The sequence below is a fragment of the Oncorhynchus clarkii genome, chromosome 8 (genome assembly GCF_045791955.1).
Source record: "Oncorhynchus clarkii lewisi isolate Uvic-CL-2024 chromosome 8, UVic_Ocla_1.0, whole genome shotgun sequence".
NCBI classification, from domain to species: domain Eukaryota; kingdom Metazoa; phylum Chordata; class Actinopteri; order Salmoniformes; family Salmonidae; genus Oncorhynchus; species Oncorhynchus clarkii.
This window is the reverse complement of record NC_092154.1, coordinates 26,972,444-26,997,094: the sequence shown is the minus strand read 5'-3', so window position 1 is coordinate 26,997,094 and position 24,651 is coordinate 26,972,444. Positions and strand designations below refer to the sequence as shown.

The 24,651-nt window shown below is 42.1% G+C and overlaps 1 protein-coding gene across 2 annotated transcripts; it reads left to right on the top strand.

The window, feature by feature from the left end:
• Positions 1–1,180: 1,180 nt before the first annotated feature.
• LOC139415207 (vascular endothelial growth factor A-A-like) lies at positions 1,181–20,690 on the top strand. 2 transcript variants are annotated; one of them, XM_071163110.1, is made up of 8 exons: positions 1,306–2,175; positions 3,938–3,983; positions 6,801–6,997; positions 9,898–9,974; positions 14,676–14,708; positions 17,952–18,026; positions 20,102–20,245; positions 20,468–20,690. In XM_071163110.1, the coding sequence occupies exons 1-8, from the start codon at positions 2,113–2,115 to the stop codon at positions 20,487–20,489; spliced, it is 657 nt and encodes a 218-aa protein (XP_071019211.1). In that variant the 5' UTR covers positions 1,306–2,112; the 3' UTR covers positions 20,490–20,690. The 2 variants fall into 2 exon arrangements, with proteins under 2 accessions (XP_071019212.1, XP_071019211.1); XM_071163111.1 differs by lacking the exon at positions 17,952–18,026 and having other exon boundaries at positions 1,181–2,175.
• Positions 20,691–24,651: the final 3,961 nt, after the last annotated feature.

Here is a 24,651-nt window from a genome sequence, read left to right as displayed (position 1 = left end):
AGAACAGATGAGGTACTACACAAAGAGCAAGCAGGTATGATTTTCGTTTTGACTCCAAGGCAAGAAAGCACCAGAGCCTGTCGTGCTAACAGGTTCACAATAGATAACAATAGATAACAAAGTCTGTGAATAACATGAGGTGTAGCTAACGTAAGCCAGCTTGAGTTAGCTACTGAACTATCAAGCAAACTTGGTAGCAGAGAGTAGATCCTCAATATGATGTTGAGAAATAGTGCATTGTGGGTAGGTTAGAAGTTATCCGGAAATAAGTTAATAAATATGTAATAACCAAATACATGACTATATTCGTACTTATAGGTAACCAGATTGTGGCTATAACTAAGTTATTAAGTCTCTGTTACATTGGTGAGTAAAAACTAATGCTTCCTACCCTATAATCTCAGAGTCTATAACAAGGCAGAAGACAGAAACACAACCATGTATTAATAAACTAAATATTGAACAACACTTGATCTTTTGCATAAAAATGTGGGCTGTGGGCAGAATTTACTTTTAAATTGTTCCATAGACAATCAATCTTGCAGGATGTGCGGACAGTTTTTTTGCACTCACTATAGGACTATAGGCAGCATGCATTTTTGTTGTTGTAAAAAGTCACTGCAAAAGACTGAAACATTCTGCCCACACTTCTATAGAAATGTGATCAAAATTGCTATTACCCTTTCTATTAGAAACGGGCATGGCCCAGTTCCAAGTCAAACAGCAAATGAGGGCGTATTTTGTTACCATAAAAGGTGAATGGAGGGCGTTTTCCAGGCGGGGTTGTATGCGCTTGTTCACAAGTGCACAAATATAATAATAATATGGCTCTGATTTATCAATGAAAACTTATATATTTTGGGTAGCCCACCTAATCCTAAAATCTCCACACGATAGAATTTAGTAAGAAATGTACATACAACTAGTAGTCACTAGTTACCACAGCCACAAAGTCAAAATGGGCTTTATCGTAAAAATGTATGAAAACAAAGCTTTTTGGTCTAAATTTAAGGTTAGTGTTAGACATAATGTTAGCAGTGTGGTTAGGGGTAGGGTTAATGTCATGGTTATGTTTATGTTTAAAAGCAGATTTTAAGAAGAACATTTTAGAAATAGGCGGGGATTAGCCATAATATTTTGTGGCTGTGGAAACTAGTGACGACCATAAATCAGGCCCCTCGTTTCCACTAGCTAGTCAGATTCCACAGCCACAAAGTCAACATTGGATACACAAATTTGCTTTTTGGTTTTAATTTAAGGTCAGGGTGAGGTGAGCAGTGTGGTTAATGTTAGAGTTAAGGTTAGTATTAGGTTTAAAATCACATTTTAAGAAGAAGAATTGTACAAATGGGCGGGGTTTAGCCTATGTCTTTGTGGGTATAGAAGCTAGAGACGACCATCCCTCCTTGCCTCACGACAATTCGACAGTGTTGCCGCACAAGAGACCGAAACCGGAGGAGATGTTATAGACCTCCGAAAATATTTTACGGTGATGCGTTAACGTTTTCAAGAGGATATAAGAGAGCTGGGATCAAGCAAACCGGGAACGAGCAGGAAGCGAAAATAAACGGCAGTTTCTGTCACGGTTGGAAGTTTTGACGGATTTCAAAACAGTGGATTCTGTGAATGTGATTGTAAACACTGTTCTGGGGTTGACACGAATGTAGGCTAATTGCGTAGGACAGAAAGTTTCTGTAGGCTAATAGCATTTTTCCTTTTTCCAATGGACTCGCATTTGGAGACTGCTTGCATACAAAGTATGGAATTACCCCTGTAATGTGGATTGCAATTTCATTTGAAGAAAATAAAGGTCTACTCCAGAACAATGTGAAAAGATACGCGTCCTGGATTCTAATGTTTCTGGATATCTTGAAAATTATTGGCAACAGTTGAAATTATGCTCAACCGATTTTTGCTCAGGTGTCTTGCCTGCTCCGACCGTGGGACCAAAATGGATTTGACGCCACTACAGACCCCAGTCCCCCTTTTACAGAAGTTCTAACAGTTATTACACTTTGCTATTACTGTTTTAAACTTTACAAATGCTTTGGAAGAAATCGCCAGACGACCCGCTTGGATTTTAAATCTACATTTGCATTTGGAATTTCAATCATGAACTTTGACAGTTTGATAACATTATTTCTCCTGACACTTCTGTATTTGTCAGCTGTCAAGGTAAGTTATATGTTATAACAGACCCAGTGTCTCTAAATGGACGTCAAGGAATGGATTACATTTGTGAAATGTGGTCAACTGTAGGTCGTCCTTGTCGTTCCCCTTGCTAGGTCATTACTCATGTTTTAACAACCTCAACATGTTTCATGGCTTCAGCGATGTGTAAATAGCAATTACGCAAAATTGACACTACACCGACTTCACGTAGGCAGGCCTATTTAGCCTACTGTCTGACGTGGTAGCTTGTGCGTTTGCCGTTCAGAGGTGGAATATGTAGGGGCTAATGGTTTTGAACGAATGTGAGGAAGTTTCGTCTCTTCTGGTGATTGCGGGCCTGCTCAGAACCACCTTGGCAATATTATTACGCTTTAAAGGCGTAGCAGCGGCATTTTGAATTCAAAGAGACATGGCAACAGGTTCGCTGCCTGCACACTCGATCCTGGCTTCATTTTAGTCCGCATTATTAGAATAGCCTACCACTACCCACCCACATTTTAAATTCTAAATTCTGACAAATGGGGCATTGGCTTAATATTTTAATATGGCTTTAAAATTACTTTAGAGTTTACAATGTAGACGTGGAGGTCTGTTGGTTTGCAAACCATTAATCAAGATGTTAAAGCCTCCTCATAACCTTTGAACGAAAGTTTAGGGAGAAACAAAAACGCCAACCAATAGTTATAGTAGACACTGGCCTGAATATGTTAAACTCCTGAATGATATTGAATTGGCATATAGGCCTACTTTCTCAGTACCTGGGGCGGTCCATTGATTCCCAATGGCTCATACGTTATAGGCCTAGGTATCTATTAGACCTTTATATTATGAACACTCAAATACAGTTTTACAACTAATAGCCCCACAAAGGCCTATCTTTTAACCCTGCAGGGGTCCCGTGCCCAAGCAGCCCACCTCTCTTTCGAGTCTCTCCCGCGTCCATACAACGTCAACCCGTTAATTCCCTAGAGACCAGTCAAGCGTTTTGGGGGTGTTAAACGAGCTCTTATAATCAACCCTGTTTAGTCAAAGCAACTGGCCGTTATTAGTAATATCATCAGATTGTCTATGGGCAGGTGTTCGCAGCTTGACACCCACTCCATTAATAACAGCATTTTAAGTGTTGCGGCCACTCTTTTGTGAGCCCCAATCGCCGGTCCCTCACGCCACCCAAGGGGCGGAGATAGCCGCTGCCTGAAAATAAATCGGGTCTCTTTTACTTTTGGCAGAGGTGAAATGTTCACTGGTTGTTACATTATGCGCTTGCGTTGCTCCGACTAAACACTGTAGTCCTCACTGAAAGCCACGAGGTAATCCATCTTCAGGCCTCATGCAATCCTGGTCAGATATTGCGCGAGTTTGCTTGCATAAAGTGAAAAGATGCCAGTCACTATGGAGCGACTGACAGCAATTACCGTGAAAAATGTAGAAAACTGTGGGCTAGATTCGGGTCATTGTAGCAACAGTTACCACATGTGGTCTCTGTTGAGTTGTGTAGCTTAAACTCATATAGAGAATGAAATTGTAACATTTGCAAACATAGGCCTAACACTTCTTCAGGGAAAGATAATGTAGCCTTGGCTATGAAACAAAACAAACACACCGCGTGGTCTTTGACAGCGTCCAACGTCATATCGTATGTCTGCGCCACGTAGCCTCTTTGGTTGCACGTTAGTCAATGTGAAATGCACTGTATGAAATTCATGAACGTAAGGATACAATTTAATCGCCAATTTGTGTACCCCTTTTCCTTTCTCCCGCGCAGAGTGCCCACATACCTAAGGAAGGAGGGAGAAGTGCGCATGACGGCGGTAGGTGTTCGATAGGGCACCGTGGGAATAGAGCTTTCATTGGGCTCCCTCGCAGGCAAACTGCCAATGAAACGGGGTTCACCTTGAAAGCACAGTGAGACCCACGCCGCCTGGCGGAAAGAAGCCCAGCTGCACCATGTTCTCATGTTGGCTGAAGTTGGCTCCAACACATTTCAGAGTAGTGTCCATTTTCAGTTATAATCTCCACGGATTCCATTTGAAATATTGTTTGAAGTTAAGATGTGGAAATACTTTTTTTAGAATGGAATTTAGTCTCTGGCCCCCTTGGCTTCTTTACACAAGCCTATGTTGCACAATATTAGGAAAGGGGCTGCTCTCTTAATCAAAAGCTGAACTTTATATGTGATTGTTTCATACTATGCTTGATTTGGCTGGAATAGGACACTGCAGGGAGTGTGCTATTATTTCCAATTTTCCCTTTCTCTCCATGAGGAATCAGAGTTGTCTGTATGTGGTGTCTCAATGTCTTTCCCAACATGTGCACCACTAGGCTACAATGTGTTTAGTGCTTCACAGCAGAAGGTACCTAGCTTTGTGGGGCTAAGAGAGGGAGAGAAAGAGGAAGTCGGTTTAGAAGCATACCACATCCACAATGAGAGAGGAAGGGAGGGGGATACCTTGATGGGTGATGCCGGTTGTTGAAGGAAAGTGTATGTAGTAGACGTATATTTTTTAGTTTGTGTGTGTGTGTGTGTGTGTGTGTGTGTGTGTGTGTGTGTGTGGAGTATGTACAGTGCCTTCAGAAATTGTTTATACCTTTGGTCTTTTTACAAATGTTTTTGTTAAAATGGATTTAATTGTAATTTCTTTGTCAACAATCCACACAAAATATTATTTGAAAGTGGAATAATTTTTTTTCATGAAAATGAAACTAAGATATCTTGATTTAGATAAGTAATCAACCCCCTGAGTCAATACATGTTAGAATCACCTTTGGCAGTGTTAACAGCTGTGAGTCTTTCTTGGTAAGTCTCTTAAGAGCTTTCCAAACCTGGAATGTGAACATTTGCCCATTATTCTTTTCAAAATTCTTCAAACTCTGTCAAATTGGTTGCTGATCATTGTTATTAAAAACATTTTCAGGTCTTGCCATAGATTTACAAGCAGATTTAAGTCAAAACTGTAACTCGGCCACTCAGAAACATGTAAATGTTTTATCCTAAAAAACTCCCCAGTCCTTAACAATTACTAGCATACCCATAACATGATGCAGCCACCACTATGCTTGAACATACGGAGATTAGTACTCAGTAATGTGTTGTATTGAATTTGCCCCAAACATAACACTTTGTTGCAAACAGGATGCATGTTTTGGATTTAAAAAAAATATTTACAGCCTTCCTTCTTTTCACTCTGTCAATTAGGTTGGTATTGTGGAGTAACTACAATGTTGTTGAGCCATCCTCAGTTTTCTGCTATCACAGCCATTCAACTCTGGAACTGTGTTAATGTCACCGTTGGCCTCATGGTGAAATCCCGGAGTGGTTTCCTTCCTCTCCAGCTACTGAGTTAGGAAGGACGCCTGTATCTTTGTAGTGACTGGGTAAATTGACAAACCATCCAAAGTGTAATTAATAATGCTCAAAGGGGTATTCAGTATCTGCTTTTTTTTAATTTTCACCCATTTACCAATAGGTGCCCTTCTTTGCGAGGCATTGGAAAACCTCCCAGGTTTTGTGATTTAATCTGTGTTTGAAATTCACAGCTTAACCGAGGTACCTTATAGATAATTGTATTTGTGGGGTACAGTATTATTTGTTAAACAGTATTATTGCACACAGTAGCTAGGTTTCCATCCAATTGGCAACTGAATTTCATGCGAATATTCTAGAATCCACATGAAAATATGCTAATTTCCCCACCAGTGGTATGTTTCCACCAAATGGACTTGTTGCGGATAAAATATGAGTGTGTGATGACGTACTGCACACAAAATGTACTTTTTCGCTTATGTTTTCATGTACAGAAAAAAATTATCTAAAGTCCAATGTGTTTCAATCGCATTTTCAACTCTACCGATAGTTTTGTTACAAAAACTGTTGTGTTAAATAGCAAATGTACCTGCACTCTAGCCAACGGATACAGTGCGGGTAGGCTGTGCGGGTTAGCTAGTCTACTTGATGAGATTATTATGGATAAGATCAAGAATATTTTTTATTTGTCAAACGGCAGTCAAGCATCAATCATCATGTCACAAGAACAAGACCCATGACTCAATAATCCATGCTTTCTGGGAATGCCATGAAGTCTGAAAGTTATGAGCGGAGCTAGAAAGTTGGCTGTCAGAAGTATTACAATATAAACTTACTTTGTCGATCCCACCATGTATGAACAAATGATCTGTCGGCATTTATAAAAGTACACCGAAACTTCCTGCTTCCACCACAGGTGTCATTGTTTTTTTTTATACAACATAACTTTACTCGCATATAAACTGGGGATGGAAACGTGGTTAATGAGTCCATGCAACTTATTATGTGACTTGTTAAGCAAATTTTTACTCCTGAACTTATTTAGGCTTGCCGTAAAGGGGTTGAGTATTCACTGACTCAAGAAATTTCAGCTTTTCATTCTTAATTAATTTGTAAAGATTTCGAAAAACATAATTCCACTTTGACATTATAGGGTATTGTGTGTAGTTCAGTGACACAATCTGAATTGAATCCATTTTAAATTCCGGTTGTAACACAACAAAATGTGTAAAAAAATCAAGGGGTGTGAATACTCTGAAGGCACTGTGCAGTATGTGTGTATAGGTTGTTGGTGTATTAAATGTGTGTGCATGTCTCTCCTCAGTGATCTCCTTCATGGAGGTGTACAATAAGAGCCTGTGTCAGCCCAGGGAGCTGCTGGTAGAGATCCTACAGGAGTACCCAGAGGAGGTAGAACACATCTTCATCCCATCCTGTGTGGTGCTGACACGCTGTGCAGGCTGCTGCAACGACGAGATGCTACAATGTACGCCAACCTCCACGCATAACGTCACCATGGAGGTGAGTGACTGAGCGTTTGACATTTTTACCCTTACACATCTCCATCACACGTTTAACTCCTTTAACCCTATTTCTACATATAACAGAGTCGTCTCCAAGGAGGTGAGAAACTGACCCCTAACCTTTGACTGTTTAACCTCTAATCTCTTACATTTTGACTGGCCACCTCCCCAGAATGGCCCTTTGTAACACAATGCGTCTCAAGTTATGTGGGTCTGTATATGAGAGTGTAAACGGTATATGTTCTAGCATATTTGGGTATACACTACCGTTCAAAAGTTTGGGGTCACTTAGAAATGTCTTTGTTTTTGAAAGAAAAGCGCATTTTTTGCCCATTAAAATAACATCAAATTGATCAGAAATACAGTGTAGACATTGTTAATGTTGTAAATGACTATTGTAGCTGGAAACGGCTTATTTTTAATGGAATATCTACATAGGCGTACAGAGGCCCATTATCAGCAACCATCACTCCTGTGTTCCAATGTCACGTTGTGTTAGCTAATCCAAGTTTATCCTTTTAAAAGGCTAATTGATCATTAGAAAACCCTTTTGCATGTATGTTAGCACATCTGAAAACTGTTGTTCTGATTAAAGAAGCAATAAAACTGGCCTTCTTTAGACTAGTTGATTATCTGGAGCATCAGCATTTGTGGGTTCGATTACAGACTCAAAATGGCCAGAAACAACCAACTTTCTTCTGAAACTCGTCAGTCTATTCTTGTACTATTCTTGCGAAATTAAGACTATTCCATGCGAGAAATTGCCAATAAACTGAAGATCTCGCACAACGCTGTGTACTACTCCCTTCACAGAACAGCGCAAACTGGCGCTAACCAGAGTAGAAAGAGGAGTAGGAGGCCCCGGTGCACAACTGAGCAAGAGGACAAGTACATTATAGTGTCTAGTTTGAGAAACAGACGCCTCACAAGTCCTCAACTGGCAGCTTCATTAAATAGTAGCCGCAAAACACCAGTCTCAACGTCAATAGTGAAGAGGCGACTCCGGGATGCTGGCTTTCTAGGCAGAGTTGCAAAGAAAAAGCCATATTTCAGACTGGCCAATAAAAACAAATGATTAAGATGGGCAAAAGAACACAGACACTGGACAGAGGAACTCTGCCTAGAAGGCCAGCATCCCGGAGTTGCCTCTTCGCTGTTGACGTTGAGACCGGTGTTTTGCGGGTACTATTTAATGAAGCTGCCAGTTGAGGACTTGTGAAGCGTCTTTTGAACGGTAGTGTATGTCCTAGAGCGGGTGGGAAAGGATGAAGTGTATATGTGAGCATGTTTGACCCATCTACATTGGGGCAAAAAAGTATTTAGTCAGCCACCAATTGTGCAAGTTCTCCCACTTAAAAAGATGAGAGAGGCCTGTAATTTTCATCATAGGTACACTTCAACTATGACAGACAAAATGAGAAAAAAAATCCAGAAAATCACATTGTAGGATTTTTAATGAATTTATTTGCAAATGATGGTGGAAAATAAGTATTTGGTCACCTATAAACAAGCAAGATTTCTGGCTCTCACAGACCTGTAACTTCTTCTTTAAGAGGCTCCTCTGTCCTCCACTCATTACCTGTATTAATGGCACCTGTTTGAACTTGTTATCAGTATAAAATACACCTGTCCACAACCTCAAACAGTCACACTCCAAACTCCACTATGGCCAAGACCAAAGAGCTGTCAAAGGACACCAGAAACAAAATTGTAGACCTGCACCAGGCTGGGAAGACTGAATCTGCAATAGGTAAGCAGCTTGGTTTGAAGAAATCAACTGTGGGACCAATTATTAGGAAATGGAAGACATACAAGACCACTGATAATCTCCCTTGATCTGGGGCTCCACGCAAGATCTCAAAAATCCCAGAACCACACGGGGGGACCTAGTGAATGACCTGCAGAGAGCTGGGACCAAAGTAAAAAAGCCTACCATCAGTAACACACTACGCCGCCAGGGACTCAAATCCTGCAGTGACAGACGTGTCCCCCTGCTTAAGCCAGTACATGTCCAGGCCCGTCTGAAGTTTGCTAGAGAGCATTTGGATGATCCAGAAGAAGATTGGGAGAATGTCATATGGTCAGATGAAACCAAAATATAACTTTTTGGTAAAAACTCAACTCGTCGTGTTTGGAGGACAAAGAATGCCGAGCTGCATCACAAGAACACCATACCTACTGTGAAGCATGGGGGTGGAAACATCAAGCTTTGGGGCTGTTCTTCTGCAAAGGGACCAGGACGACTGATCCGTGTAAAGGAAAGAATGAATGGGGCCATGTATCGTGAGATTTTGAGTGAAAACCTCCTTCCATCAGCAAGGGCATTGAAGATGAAACGTTGCTGGGTCTTTCAGCATGACAATGATCCCAAACACACCGCCTGGGCAATGAAGGAGTGGCTTCGTAAGAAGCATTTCAAGGTCCTGGAGTGGCCTAGCCAGTCTCCAGATCTCAACCCCATAGAACATTTTTGGAGGGAGTTGAAAGTCCATGTTGCCCAGCAACAGCCCCAAAACATCACTGCTCTAGAGGAGATCTGCATGGAGGAATGGGCAAAAATACCAGCAACAGTGTGTGAAAACCTTGTGAAGACTAACAGAAAACTTTTGACCTCTGTCATTGTCAACAAAGGGTATATAACAAAGTATTGAGATAAACTTTTGTTTTTGACCAAATACTTATTTTCCACCATAATTTCAAATAAATTCATTAAAAATCCTACAATGTGATTTTCTGGATTTTTTTTCTCATTTTGTTAGTCATAGTTGAAGTGTACCTATGATGAAAATTACAGGCCTCTCTCATCTTTTTAAGTGGGAGAACTTGCACAATTGGTGGCTGACTAAATACTTTTTTGCCCGGCTGTATATTCGACTCTGTCTTCTCCTGTTTCCACAGATAAAAAGAATAAAACCCCACAAGCAACAAAATGATATCTTCATGAGTTTTACAGAACACAATGCATGTGAATGCAGGTAAGAAGTGTACACATGCTGCACGTATACATATACTCACAAACTATCTATTCCAGTGTTCTTCTCTGTTCAGGGCATACGGAGGTCTTTCTACAAGGAATTCAGGGGATTGTAGATAAATTAGACTATGTTCTGACTTCCAGGTGCCCTCTATCAACACACTGGTTTGGTCTGGTCTGGTCCATCCAGATCACATAGTGCATGCAGAGTCACTTTAAACTCTGCAGGTCACAGAAAAGTCACACTGCATGAACCACATATCAGCGTTTTCCTTTAACACCTTAGCTGTTAATTTTGACCCAAAAAATTGTGAAGATTTCTATCTTACTCGTGGAGGCTAAGTTCAGTGTGTAGCATTTCTACCTTTTCATAACCTGCATATAACCTGCTCACAAACTGCTCATAAACCATTAAAGGGATGGTGCAAGATATTTGTCAATCAAGCAGTTTTCGGTCAGATGAATTCATGGATTCCATTATTATGTTGATGCGTGCAGTTTGAAGGAAGTTGAAGGTAGTTTCACGAGTCATTGCTAACTAGATTTAGTGCAATAACTGGAGGTCTACAGGAATTATCACAATTTTGAAGCTGTATTTATAATTATATCAAATATATACAACACATTTTTCACCAACAGGTTTCTGTGCAATGCACCACACAACTAATAAGCAAAGCATAACTGTATACCGATTACCAACTTCGGGTGCTTTAACATTATGGTTTGCGTTTTCAACACCACAATCAAATTGATATACTCAATCTCGATAAACAGAAAATACAGTGCATTCGGAAAGTATTCAGACCCCTTGACTTTTTCCACATTTTGTTACGTTACGTCCTTATTCTAAAATTGATTAAACTGTTTTGTTTTTTTCCCCTCATCAATCTACACACTCTACCCCATAATGACAATGTTAAAACCGTTTTTTTTATTTTTCAGCAACAAAAAAAAAATGAATAAAACGGAAATATAACATTTGCATAAGTATTCAGACCCTTTACTCAGCACTTTGTTGAAGCACCCTTGGCAGCAATTACAGCTTCGAGTCTTCTTGGGTATGATCCTACAAGCTTGGCATACCTGTATTTGGGCAGTTTCTCCGATTCTTCTCTACAGATCCTCTCAAGATCTGTTAGGTTGGATGGGGAGTGTTGCAGCACAGCTATCTTTAGGTCTCTCCAGAGATGTTCAATTGTGTTCAAGTCCGGGCTCTGGCTGGGCCACTCAAGGACATTCAGAGACTTGTCCCGAAGCCACTCCTACGTTGTCTTGGCTGTGTGCTTAGGGTCGTTGTTTTGTTGGAAGGTGAACCTTCGCCCCAGTCTGAGTTTCTGAGTGCTCTGGAGCAGGTTTTCATCAAGGATCTCTCTGTACTTTGCTCCATTCGTCTTTCCCTCGATCCTGACTAGTCTCCCAGTCCCTGTCGCTGAAAAACATCCCCACAACATGATGCTTCCAGCACCATGCTTCACCTTAGGGATGGTGCCAGGTTTCCTGCAGACGTGACGCTTTGCATTCAGGCCAAAGAGTTCAATCTTGGTTTCATTAGACCAGAGAATCTTGTTTCTCATGGTCTGAGAGTCCTTTAGGTGCATTTTGGCAAACTACAAGCGGGATGTCATGTGCCTTTTACTGAGGAGTGGTGGTTCCAAACTTCTTCCATTTAAGAATGATGGAGGCCACTGTGTTCTTGGGGACCATCAATGCTGCAGAAATGTTTTGGTCCCCTTCCCCAGATCTGTGCCTCGACACAATCCTGTCTCGGAGCTCTACGGACAATTCCTTCGACCTCATTGCTTGGTTTTTGCTCTGACATGCACTATCAACTGTGGGACCGTATATAGATAGGTGTGTGCCTTTCCAAATCATTGAATTTACCACAGATGGACTCCAATCAAGTTGTGGAAACATCTCAAGGATGATCAATGGAAACAGGATGCAGCTGAGCTCAATTTCAAGTGTCACAGCAAAGGGTTTGAATTCTTATGTAAATAAGATATTTCAGTTTTTTTATTTTTAATACATTTGCAAACATTTCTAAAATCCTGTTTTTACTTTTTCATTATGGTAGATTGATAAGGGAAAACATGAAACATGAAAACAAGGGGTCTGAATACTTTCCAAATGCCCTGTACATGCCTCCCTACCTTGTACCCACTGAAGTAGTATAATCAGATTAAAGCATTGTGACTGGTTGTGTTTATGCCACAGATAAAAGGTAATAGATTTTCAAAGTTAAATTACTAATATTTAGGCTATATTGAAGCATTAGGTTTTAGGTGCACAAGGAATAGCCGCTCATATCGTAGAAGAGGCAGAGCATGCGTTAAGCTTTCCTGAATAACTGGGCCTGCCGGGAGCATACTTATGTGGCCACATTAAGAGGACGATTTGATGATGATCTGAATCAGACAGCACATCTCAGTTTCAGAAGTAAAAATACAGTCAGACTGGCCTGCTACAGTGCCTTTCTAGACCTTGTAAACTGTTGAAAGTTGACACAACTGATCCAAATGGAATGAAACATTCAAATCACAGGGCTTTTGCACCACTATTCAAATTACATTTTCACTGCCGTTTCCAGCCTAGAGTAGAATGTTGTACTCACTTGAAAACAATAATGCAATTATTCATTGCATTGTGGTGTTGTAGGCTAGTCTGGGTAGGATAATTGTATTGTCTCTAAACAAGATCAATAGGGGCGTTTTTTGTTTGTTTTTGTTTTTCACCTTTATTTAACAAAGTAGGCCAGTTGAGAACAAGTTCTCATTTACAACTGCGACCTGGCCAAGATAAAGCAAAGCAGTGCGACAAAAATAACAACACAGAGTTACACATGGAATAAACAAACATACAGTCAATAACACAACAGAAAATCTATATGCAGTGTGTACAAATGAAGTAAGGAGGTAAGGCAATAAATAGGCCTTAGTGGCGAAGTTTAGCAATTAACACGGGAGTGATAGATGTGCAGAACAGGATGTGCAAGTAGAAATACTGGTATAAATACTGGTGTGCAAAAGAGCAGAAAAAACAAAAAACAAATATGGGGATGAGGTAGGTAGTTGGTTGGATGGGCTATTTACAGATGGGCTGTGTACAGCTGCAGCGATCGGTAAGCTGCTCTGACAGCTGACGCTTAAAGTTAGTGAGGGAGATACAAGTCTCAAAATTCAGTGATTTTTGAAATTCGTTCCAGTCATTGGCAGCAGAGAACTGGAAGGAAAGGCAGCCAAAATAGGTGTTGGCTCTGGGGATGACCAGTGAAATATACCTGCTGGAGCGCGTGCTACGGGTGGGTGTTGCTATGGTGACCAGTGAGCTGAGATAAGGCGGAGCTTTACCTAGCAAAGACTTATAGATGACATGGAGCCAGTGGGTCTGGCAACGAATATGTAGCGAGGACCAGCCAACGAGAGCATACAGGTTGCAATGCTGGGTAGTATATGGGACTTTGGTGACAAAACGGATGGCACTGTGATAGACTGCATCCAATTTGCTGAGTAGAGTGTTAGAGGCTATTTTGTAAATGACACCGCCAAAGTCAAGGATCGGCAGGATTGTCAGTTTTACAAGGTTATGTTTGGCAGCATGAGTGAAGGAGGCTTTGTTTTGTGAAATAGGGAGCCGATTCTAGATGTAATTTTGGATTGGAGATGCTTAATATGAGTCTGGAAGGAGAGTTTACAGTCTAGCCAGACACCTAGGTATTTATAGTTGTCCACAGATCCGTCCAGAGTAGTGATGCTAGGCGGGTGGGCGGGTGCGGGCAGTGATCGGTTGAAGAGCATGCATTTCGTTTTAGTAGCGTTTAAGAGCAGTTGGAGGCCACGGAAGGAGTGTTGTATGGCATTGAAGCTCGTTTAGAGGTTTGTTAACACAGTGTCCAAAGAAGGGCCAGATGTATACAGAATGGTGTCGTCTGCGTAGAGGTGGATCAAAGAATCACCCGCAGCAAGAGCGACATCATTGACATCATTGATATATACAGAGAAAAGAGAGCTCAGTGTCTCTTGTCTTCACTGTTCTTTCATGCTCAATGGTGCACCTGGCCTCTCTGCTGCTTATCAGCTATTCCTCTTTGTTCTAATACAAACTGTCCCTTGGCAACTTCCTTCAAACTGCATGCAGAGACATACAAATGTTATCTGAAGTTCATCTGAACATTGCCAAAATCTTGCAATATCCCTTTAATTAGGAGTTTGTTAACCATTAGTAAACATGAGTAAACCATTGTATGTTTTTGTGACTACCTAGTTTATAAGTAGACTGTATAGTTTTAAGGAGTTTTCTCCAAACCTATGAGTACTATGCAATGAGACGTTTCCCAATGCTTGACCTCCTGTACCCACTGGATTAGCTGTGAGCCCAAAGATGTGTTGCTCCATAATCAGTTACAGCCAAATTATCAAGTTGAGCAACAAAATAGACATGGCAATCTGCTATTGTTATCAGATATTGTGTGTGTGTGTGTTTCAAGGAGATAAGTCGGGGAGAAAGACAGCCTTGTCAGAGGTAACGACAGTATCGTCATGACTATTTAGGGATCAGGGATGGACAATACTAGAGTAGCAGAGTGCTACAGGGCCACCCAAGCTAATACCATGCCTATGTCTCTGTCCACTGTTGACGTGAATCTGTTTACGAAGAAACAAACGGTGGGCTATGAGGTAGCATCATGTTTGTTTCTGTCTTTCAGGCCAAAGAATGAAGTGAAAGAACAGAAAGAAAAGTGAGTACAGACTCTTGCTGTGTTGTGACTATCTGCCTTAATTTGAAAAGATACGTTTTTTTATTTTCTTGTCCATCTCTGTCTTTTTCGCGTTGTCTTTCCCCCGCAATCTTTCTCCATCTTCTTCTCTCTCTCTCTCTCTTTATCGCTATTTCTCCTGTGCTCACACGTTTCCAGCATTTCTCTTTCTCAACCTGTGTTGTTACGCACAGTATACAACAATGTATCAAATGATCACTGACACCACCATGTTGGCACAGATCCAGTGATCTTCCTGTAGTTTAGGAGTTCACAAAGAATCACATCCCTTCTATCCATTCTAATTCCATGACCCTTTGAGCTCTCAGGTGAGACACACAGAAAACCCACAGAATACTTCAATTCAGGTGAATGAGTGACACCTGATGAGGTCAATGCCTTCGGCACATTTCATTTATTGTCATTTTTTTATGCACCTGCTTCTCTTTACATTCCTCTGTTATGGTCCTTCCTTTACTCTCTATACATGTCTTTAAGTATGTCTCAGGGTTCATGTCTCTACCTTTGTTTTACAGGCTCCTGTGATGTGTAGATAACGCTGTGTGTTTTTAGAGAACCTCTTTAACCTTTTCTTTTTTCACTGTTTATGGGTCTGGCTTTAGTGGTTCTGTTCCACTACAATTCGCCAAAGGATGTCCTGAGGGTCGCTATACTGCCTTCTCCGCCTCTACATAGGATTGTCTTGTTTTCCTATGGCCTAATCCTATAGCATTACGAGGGTTTTTGGTAGTATTTAGGTTTTATATGTCGGGTATCCTGCATTATAGATGAGGGTTTGTTTCTGAGACCTCTGACCGACCTCGTTTTAACCATCTATGTGTCTGAAGGGTGAGGGCTTTAGTGCTCCTTGCCACCATGATTCTACTGTACACTTCTGTTGCTGATGCTACCGTGCGTTACTGTTGGCTCAACCTTGACCTCTGACTTTGCTGTGGTCAGGGGCCTCTTTGGTAGTTAGTGTCACAGTGGTAGTGTTAATGATGCTACCAAAAGGCCTTTGGTCATCATCCTAAGGAAGCTAACTCAAGTCAACTCACCCAAGCCTGTTCCTTTCTTGTCACATTTTGATATATACAGTGCCAGTCAAATGTTTGGACACACCTACTCGATCAAGGGTTTTTCTTTATTTGTACTATGCTCTACATTGTAGAATAATAGTGAAGACATCAAAACTATGAAATACACATATGGAGTCATGTAGTAACCAAAAAAGTGTTAAACAATTCAAAATATATTTTATATAGTAGATTCTTCAAAGTAGCCACCCTTTGCCTTGATGACAGCTTTGCACACCCTTGACATTCTTTCAACCAGCTTCATGAGGTAGTCACCTGGAATGCATTTCAATTAACAGGTGTGACATGTTCATTGTTAATTTGTGGAATTTCTTTCCTTCTTAATGCGTTTGAGCCAGTCAGTTGAGTTGAGACAAGGCAGTGATGGTATACAGAAGATAGCCTTATTTGGTAAAAGACCAAGTCCATATTATGGCAAGAACAGCTCAAATAAGTAAAGAGAAACGATAGTCCATTAAACGCTTTGATGAAACTGGCTCTCACGAGGACCACCACAGGAAAGGAAGACCGAGAGTTACCTCTGCTGCAGAGGATAAGTTTATTAGAGTTACCAGCCTCAGATTGCAGCCCAAATAAATGCTTCACTGAGTTCAAGTAACAGACACATCTCAACATAAACTGTTCAGAGGAGACTGTGTGAATCAGGCCTTCATGGTCAAATTGCTGCAAGGAAACCACTACTGAAGGACACCAGTAAGAAGAAGAGACTTGCTTGGCCCAAGAAACATGAGCAATGGACATTAGACCGGTGGAAATATGACCTTTAGTCTCATGAGTCCAAATTTGAGATTTTTGGTTCCAACCGTCGTGTCTTTGTGAAACGCAGAGTAAGTGAACGGATTATCTCTGCATGTGTGGTTCCCACCGTGAAGCATGGGGGAGAAGGTGTGATGGTGTGGGGGTGCTTTGCTGGTGATACTGTCAGTGATTTATTTATAATTCAAGGCACACTTAACCAGCATGGCTACCACAGCATTCTGCAGCGATACGCCATCCCATCTGGTGTGTCATTTTTTTGTTCAACAGGATAATGATCCAACACACCTCCAGGCTGTGTAAGGGCTATTTGGCCAAGAAGGAGAGTGATGGAGTGCTGCATCAGATGACCTGGCCTCCACAATCACCCAACCTCAACCCAATTGAGATGGTTTGGGATAAGTTGGACCGCAGAGTGAAGGAAAAGCAGCCAACAAGTGCTCAGCATATGTGGGAACTCCTTCAAGACTGTTGGAAAAGCATTCCAGGTGAAGCTGGTTGAGAGAATGCCAAGAGTGTGCAAAGCTGTCATCAAGGCAAAGGGTGGCTACTTTGAAGAATCTACAATATAAAGTATATTTTGATTTATTTAACACTTTTTTCATTACTAGATGGTTCCATAAGTGTTATTTAATCGTTTTGATGTCTTCACTTTTATTCTACAATGTAGAAAATAGTCAAGATAAAGAAAATCCTTGAATGTGTGTCCAAACTTTTGACTGGTACTTTATACCCTGCAGCTGTAAAATCTCATATACTGTTATCTCAAACATGATGAATCAGCGAGCTCGGCTGCCCCTCATCGTCCAGCATTTATTTCAAAATGTTAAGAGTAGCCGAAGGAGTGTTTTGGGGGGAAAAAACAACTTCCACAGCCAAACATAAATATGAAACCTGTGAAACCCTTTCTTTCTGGTGTAAGAGGGTACCTGAGTGGCGCAGCGTTCTAAGGCACTGCATCTCAGTGCAAGAGGCGTCACTACAGTCCCTGGTTCAAATCTGGGCTGTATCACATCTGGCCTGGATTGGGAGTCCCATAGGGTGGCGCACAATTGACCCAGCGACATCCGGGGTAGGCCGTCATTGTAAATAAGAATTTGTTCTTAACGGACTGGCCTAATTAAATAAATGTTAAATTAAAAATAAAACAAAGAATGTCTCGAAGCCAGTGTTCTTTTGTTCATTTCTTTTCCCAGAACGGTGTTAAATGTATTACCATCATTTGGTTCTATTTCAGTCCATTCTCAGTCCATATAGTCTCTGTGTGAATGAACAATTTACTAACTGATCTCTGAACTCTGTTCAGTTTATTTGTCTCTGTCCGTCCTCCTCAGATGTCTCTGCGTTATTGTGCTTCTTTCTCTATTTCCAGAGAACCCTGGAAAGGCAAGGGCAAAGGCCAAAAGAGAAAGCGAAAGAAAAAGCGTGACAAAAAGAATCGCCACTCGTATGTCAGCTCGGCCTTCTCCTCGCTCCACCTGCACCTGACTGTGGCGTTTCTGATCATTAAGCTTGTTTGGGAGGAGTTAATTTGCCCCTTTTAATGAATTGCCTCTCTATTCACCGCCCCACCACTCCACCCAATACCACCACACACATCAATTGGCATGAGACTGTAGATAGATGTCATCCCTAAATAATAAATAACATATGATCCTAGATCTATGTTTAGGGGTGACTTCTACCTCATAACCCTACCTCCTTACCTCACTACCACCCCCACCCCCCTGGTGATAAGGCACCCTGGGGGGTGTGGGGATGGGGGAGAAGGAATGGAGTGATAGGGTAATGGTGAAGGTAACAGAACTGAACCTACCAGCATGGCTTTTTGCAGGCGATGTCACTAATCCCGTATCTGTTGTGGGAATCATCCAAGGCCTATGTCAGTGTTGAGTCTGTCTCACTTTGCTGTGTCTCCAACTTTTCCTTTTTCCCTCTTTTCTTTTTTAGTGTTTCTTTTTATCCCTCCAAACAGGCTTTTTCTGTTCCGTCCGCCATCACTGGGCTTTGTTTGTGATATAAGGATACGAGAGATGGCTATCACATTGTTGTTTCTTTCTGGGTTATGTAAACCAACAAATTGTTTAGCCCATTCTGTTTGTGCATTCTCTTTGTTGCCTCTATGGGTCTGAACAACACAAAGAACACAAAAAGATGTTTCGTTTGGTGCTGTTTTTACCGGAAAGAGGTGCTCATGTTTCTAAAATGGTCTTAATGTCAAAGAATAGCGTTATTCTGTTCGTTGTGCTGTGCCTTTAGTACTCAATGGAATGTCTGTCTGTCGTCCCCCATACTCAGTGAAAAAGGTTTTGTCCACTATTAACACCTCTGTGAGGGAACATAATGGCACAGTCTCTACTGTTCTGTATTTTAAACCAGATCTATCTTCTGGTATCTACTGGTTCTCTATCTGATCTGTGTCTATAAGGGACAACATTTACTTGTAATCTTTTAATTCAATAAAAACTCATCCTGTATCTTTAGGGATGAGTTAAATTTGACATTTTTTTGTTGTAAGCCTCACGTCCCAGCCAAAGCTTGCTAGTGCATGTCTAACCGAAACAATGCATACTGTACGTGGGCAAGCCAATCATCCTAAAAATCACTCCCCCCTACGAGACAGTAGGAGGGGGTCTCCCTGCCAGCATGGGCTGAGTCGGGAGCCAGGAGACAGGGGAGAGAGAGATAGTGAAGGGTTTAGGGGAAATTTTGCTGCTTGCAAATTGGTTCTGTTTTTGTACAACCCTCTGGCCACATGCTACAATTCCTCCTCTTTTACCCACACCACAGACTACACATTGACACAGACTGCACATTGACACAGACAGCACATTGACACAGACAGCACATTGACACAGACGGCACATTGACACAGACTGCACATTGACACAGACTGCACATTGACACAGACAGCACATTGACACAGACTGCACATTGACACAGACAGCACATTGACACAGACAGCACATTGACACAGACACCACATTGACACAGACAGCACATTGACTCAGACTGCACATTGACACAGACTGCACATTGACACAGACAGCACATTGACACAGACAGCACATTGACACAGACTGCACATTGACACAGACTGCACATTGACACAGACTGCACATTGACACAGACTGCACATTGACACAGACAGCACATTGACACAGACAGCACATTGACACAGACTGCACATTGACACAGACTGCACATTGACACAGACTGCACATTGACACAGACTGCACATTGACACAGACAGCACATTAACACAGACTGCACATTGACACAGACTGCACATTGACACAGACTGCACATTGACACAGACTGCACATTGACACAGACAGCACATTGACACTGGGAGTGTGAAGTTTCAGCATGTGATAAGAGGGTTGACCTTAAGGAAAATGATCTTGGAAGTGTTTTTCTATATTAACACCATTATAATAAACATCCTCCCTCTCTTTTTCTCTTCCTCCTTTTTCCTCTTCTTCATCCTTCTCATTTCCTCTCCTCTCTCTCTGTCTATAGTCAGTGCGAGCCATGTTGTGATGGCTGTTTAGCGAGGAGAAAGCGGTTGTTCATCCAGAACCCTCTGACCTGCCAGTGTTCCTGCAGAAACTCTGACGCCGACTGTAGGGCACGTCAGCTGGAGCTCAACGAGAGGACCTGCAGGTGTGTGGGTGTGTGTGGGGGCGGGGGGGGGGGGGGGGGGTCTTGTTATATCACTCTTGGACTCATAACTCCTTTTGGGAACCAAGATGGTGTTTGGTGGCATTTCTTGACCACATGAAGGCATACCATTAGCCAAGAACCTGACCAAGAAATTGGAGCTAAGACCACAAGTGTGTTTTCATACAATCATATGTTTCTGTCTGTCTTCTCTGTGATCCCCAGATGTGACAAGCCCAGGAGATGAGTCTAAGCTTAAGATGAAACAACGTGAAGGGACATTCACAAGATATTTCACAGCACTTTCAACTCTGAGCTTATCTTCTTTGTGGAAAGCATTCCCCTGGACTGACTGAGAAACAGCAGTGAGAAAAGAGAGGGGGAGAGAAAGAAATAATACATTAATAGAAAAATAATCCCAATGTATCTGCATATACTAAGAGAGAGAGAAAGAAAAAGTACAGAATTTGTATTGCTGCTAAAAGAGCTAACTAAAACCCATCGTTTGGCGTTTGACTGGACTACGGTTTTGTTGTTGATTCATTTATGCAAATACTTCACTGGATATGTGTGAGTACTGTGGTTATGTGTTAAATCATGAGGAACAAAACCTTGCTATGTGGTACGTATATCCACAGAAGAGAAGAGGAAGAGAAGAGGAAGGAAGAACATTCTTCCTGACCCATAGACTCCCTTTGCAGGAGCCCAATGGCAATGGCAGGACAGCCAATGGGACATGGGGATCCGTCCCTTTATGACAGCACTTCCTTTTCCTTAAAGAAAGTTCTAGAACTGATGCGTGGAACGTGTGGAAAGCTAGAACTGTGCATTTTGCTGGCCTAGCTAGCAGCGGAACTGGATTTGGAGTGCCATAATACCCAAAGGGATACTGATGATTGATTTTGGTATACATGGAAACCACTAGAAACAACTGATACTGTAGCTTGATTCCATTGAGAAACTGCCTCACAAACTGTGCTAATCACTTTAGAGTGAGAAATCCTGAATTACCTTCTTAAATTATTTTTGTTTATTTTTGGGGGAGGGGAGGGGGATGTTATGCTGTCTGTGGTTGAACTCAATACAGAATGCAATAGTATCGATGGCAAGCAGTCTGTATATACTATACATACTTAATATCCCTTATGTCATAGTCCACTATAGATAATTTATAATGTTAGAGTATTTTCAGTATTCAGTCCTCTACCCATATTTAATTTGATCTATTTATATATCAAGTGTTATGTTCCTTTGGGTTTCCCCCCTTCCTGGTATGTGATGCCATTGTGGTCTCCATTCTGCCTAGCTACAAGGAGATACTGCTCTAGGCTTTTATAAGAAAAAGAAAAACCTTTACGTTAACATTCCTGAAATGGATCATTTGTATGGACGCCATCTATTCTGGATTTATCAACCCTTTTTTATAGAGGGTGGAGGTTCTGCGTGTGATTTTTAACCTGCTCTATGGTCTTGGCGTGTGTGTGTGTGTGTGTGTGTGTGTGTGTGTGTGTGTGTGTGTGTGTTAGAGAGGCAGAGGAGGCTTATGCTTGTCTTGAGCTCCATCACGCAGATAACAATAAACCATTGCTAAAAGAAAGCTTGGCCTACCAAGTCAACTGTTTGTATTACAGCTAGCAATCTGCAATATCAAGAATATATGATTTCATGATAATAGTACTTATGGTTTCTTTTCCAATATTAACATGTTTTTTTCTGTGACAGTGAAAAGTAGTAAAGCATATTTATTTACAAATTATATTGCTTATTTTGTATATCAAATTGAGGTGTTTTGAAGCAGTGGGTTTTGAAGAGGTTGTATGAGTTATTGTTTGTGTTGTGTTTGAAACAGCTTCTCCAACATACGGCAGCCATCTTTGATATCTGTTATGACTACGAAACTCGAAAAGGTATGCACTCACACAGCTCATAAGAGCATGTGCTGTGGAATATAAAACATGATTCAAAAGAAGAAATTCCTGAACACCTTTGACAAAGATCTGTAGACCAAAATAGTGTATGAATAAAAAGGTGAGATTTTGCAAGGCAGCAGTGTGGAGGAATTTCTTCTTTTGAATGCCCATGGAACTCCAAAAAGCCATGAGGCACATGGGGAAATACTTCTGATGACCTCTTACCTAGGAACTTTGGAAGTGTGTTTTTACCTGCCATAGGCCACGTTCCAATTCTTTAAATTGTCTTCCTTCCGCTCTCACAAAGTGACCTGACAGGTGCTGGTCACTGAGAACAATGAGTGAGTTAGCAATGCGAGCTAGCATGTTCACCACTAACAAAGGTGGACTAGTTACTGTAAAAATACTCCTGTGAAATCATCTCAGACTATTATCCCTGCTTTGTTATGTGGTAAAGGTTTGTGACAACAGCCTCTAGTCCAGTGGTTCCCAACCAAGGGTACTTGGACCCTTGGGGGAACTTGGCCAATCCACATGGGGTACTTGAGAAGACTCATTAGACCAAGCGTACTCTGGGCATAGCAGAATTCAGTTGGTGGGATAGTTACTGAAAAAGATTGGGAACCATGCGTCTAGTCTATCAACTATGTCCAATACACTGGCAGTTTCTGTAAGGACAGACACTTGGAGACAGGAAGCAAGTACAGGGAGTGAACATTTAATTCATAAACAGACATGAAACAGGACAGCGTCTGGACATGAAAAACATAACGACAATAATGCTGACATGGGGATGAAACAGGAACAGACGGATATAGGGAAGGCAATCAAAACATAAAGGAATACAGGTGAGTCCAATGAAGCGCTGATGTGCGTAACGAAGGTAACAGGTGTGCGTAATGATGGGCAGGAGTGCCAGGTAGGGGGAGCGGGGGCAGGCGTTACAGTACCCCCCCTCTAGGGGCACCACCCGGCGTCCCACCTGGGTGAACCCGATGGGCTGAGGCATGGGCACCAGACAAGCCGGCTGAGGCGTAGAAGCCCTACGATCCGGCTGAGGCGTGGGAGCCTGACGATTTGGCTGAGGCATGAAAGCCTGACGATCTGGCTGAGGCATGACGTGGGATGGGAGCCTGCCGAGCAAACCGAGGCAAGGAAATTTCTCGAGCCAGCTAAGGCGTGGAAGCCCGACGAGCCAGCTAAGGTACCCCCGGTTCCATCGGCAGCAACACCCGGACCTGACGTCAACAACAAAAATAAAAACAAAAACTCCCTGATTATTCAAATTGTGGTGTCAGCGTTCTGTAAGGAGAGACGCTTGGAGATGAGAAGCAAGTAGAGGGAGTGAACCTTTAAAAAAATAAATGTATAAAAAAAATCCCCTTTTCTCCCCAATTTCGTGGTATCCAATTGTTTAGTAGCTACTATCTTGTCTCATCACTAAAACTCCCGTACGGCCTCGGGAGAGACAAAGGTTGAAAGTCATGCGTCCTCCGATACACAACCCAACCAAGCCGCACTGCTTCTTAACACAGCGCGCATCCAACCCGGAAGCCAGCCGCACCAATGTGTCGGAGGAAACACCTTGCACCTGGCAACCTTGGTTAGCGTGCACTGCGCTCGGCCCGCCACAGGAGTCGCTAGTGCGCGATGACACAAGGATATCCCTTACCGGCCAAACCCTCCCTAACCCGGACAATGCTAGGCCAATTGTGCGTCGTCCCACGGACCTCCTGGTCGCGGCCGGTTACGACAGAGCCTGGGCGCGAACACAGAGTCTCTGGTGACGCTGCAGGACAGCGCCCTTAACCGCTGCGCCTCCCGGGAGGCCCAGGGAGTGAACATTTAAATAATAAACAGTCATGAAACATGACAGGACAGCGTCTGGACATGAAAAACATAATGACAATAATGCTGACACGGGGATGAAACAGAGGAACAGACAGATATAGGGAAGGCAATCAAAACGTGAAGGAGTACAGGTAAGTCCAATGAAGCGCTGATGCACGTAACAAAGGTGACAGGTGTGCGTAATGATGGGCAGCCTGGCGCCCTTTAAAGCCCGGGGGGGGGGGCTTTAAAGTGCGCATGGGGGCGCAAATGCGCATGTGCCAGTTGTCACACAAAATTTGGCATTTTACAAATTGTAACTGACATGAGAAGGTGCTCACCTCCCCGCAAACCTTAGACCATGTGTACACACATCTGCCAGTGGTTTAAATATTGTATTGCAAGCTGGCAAGTAAGTATTGTGTGCAAATGGGGGACATGATGAAAAGCTTATTTAGAATGCAGCCATTTGCCGTTAGTAAGAAAAGCAAAAATCAGTGTTTAATTTTTTATAGGAATCTTTTACATATTTTATTTTCATAACCATTTCAGAGTAAAAAATATGCGCTGCATGTCCTCCCTCTCCCATACTAACCCACATGGGTGGTTAAAAGATGAACAAGGTCGACGCTCCAGTACAGTTGGTGACGGTAATCCACCTTAAAGTTG

Coding starts and splice junctions, on each gene's coding strand:
- LOC139415207 (XM_071163110.1), top strand. CDS start 2,113: ATGAACTTTGACAGTTTGATAACATTATTTCTCCTGACACTTCTGTAT. Junction 6,998..9,897: donor CGCATAACGTCACCATGGAG/GTGAGTGACTGA, acceptor CTGTTTCCACAG/ATAAAAAGAATAAAACCCCA. Junction 20,246..20,467: donor CTCAACGAGAGGACCTGCAG/GTGTGTGGGTGT, acceptor TGTGATCCCCAG/ATGTGACAAGCCCAGGAGAT.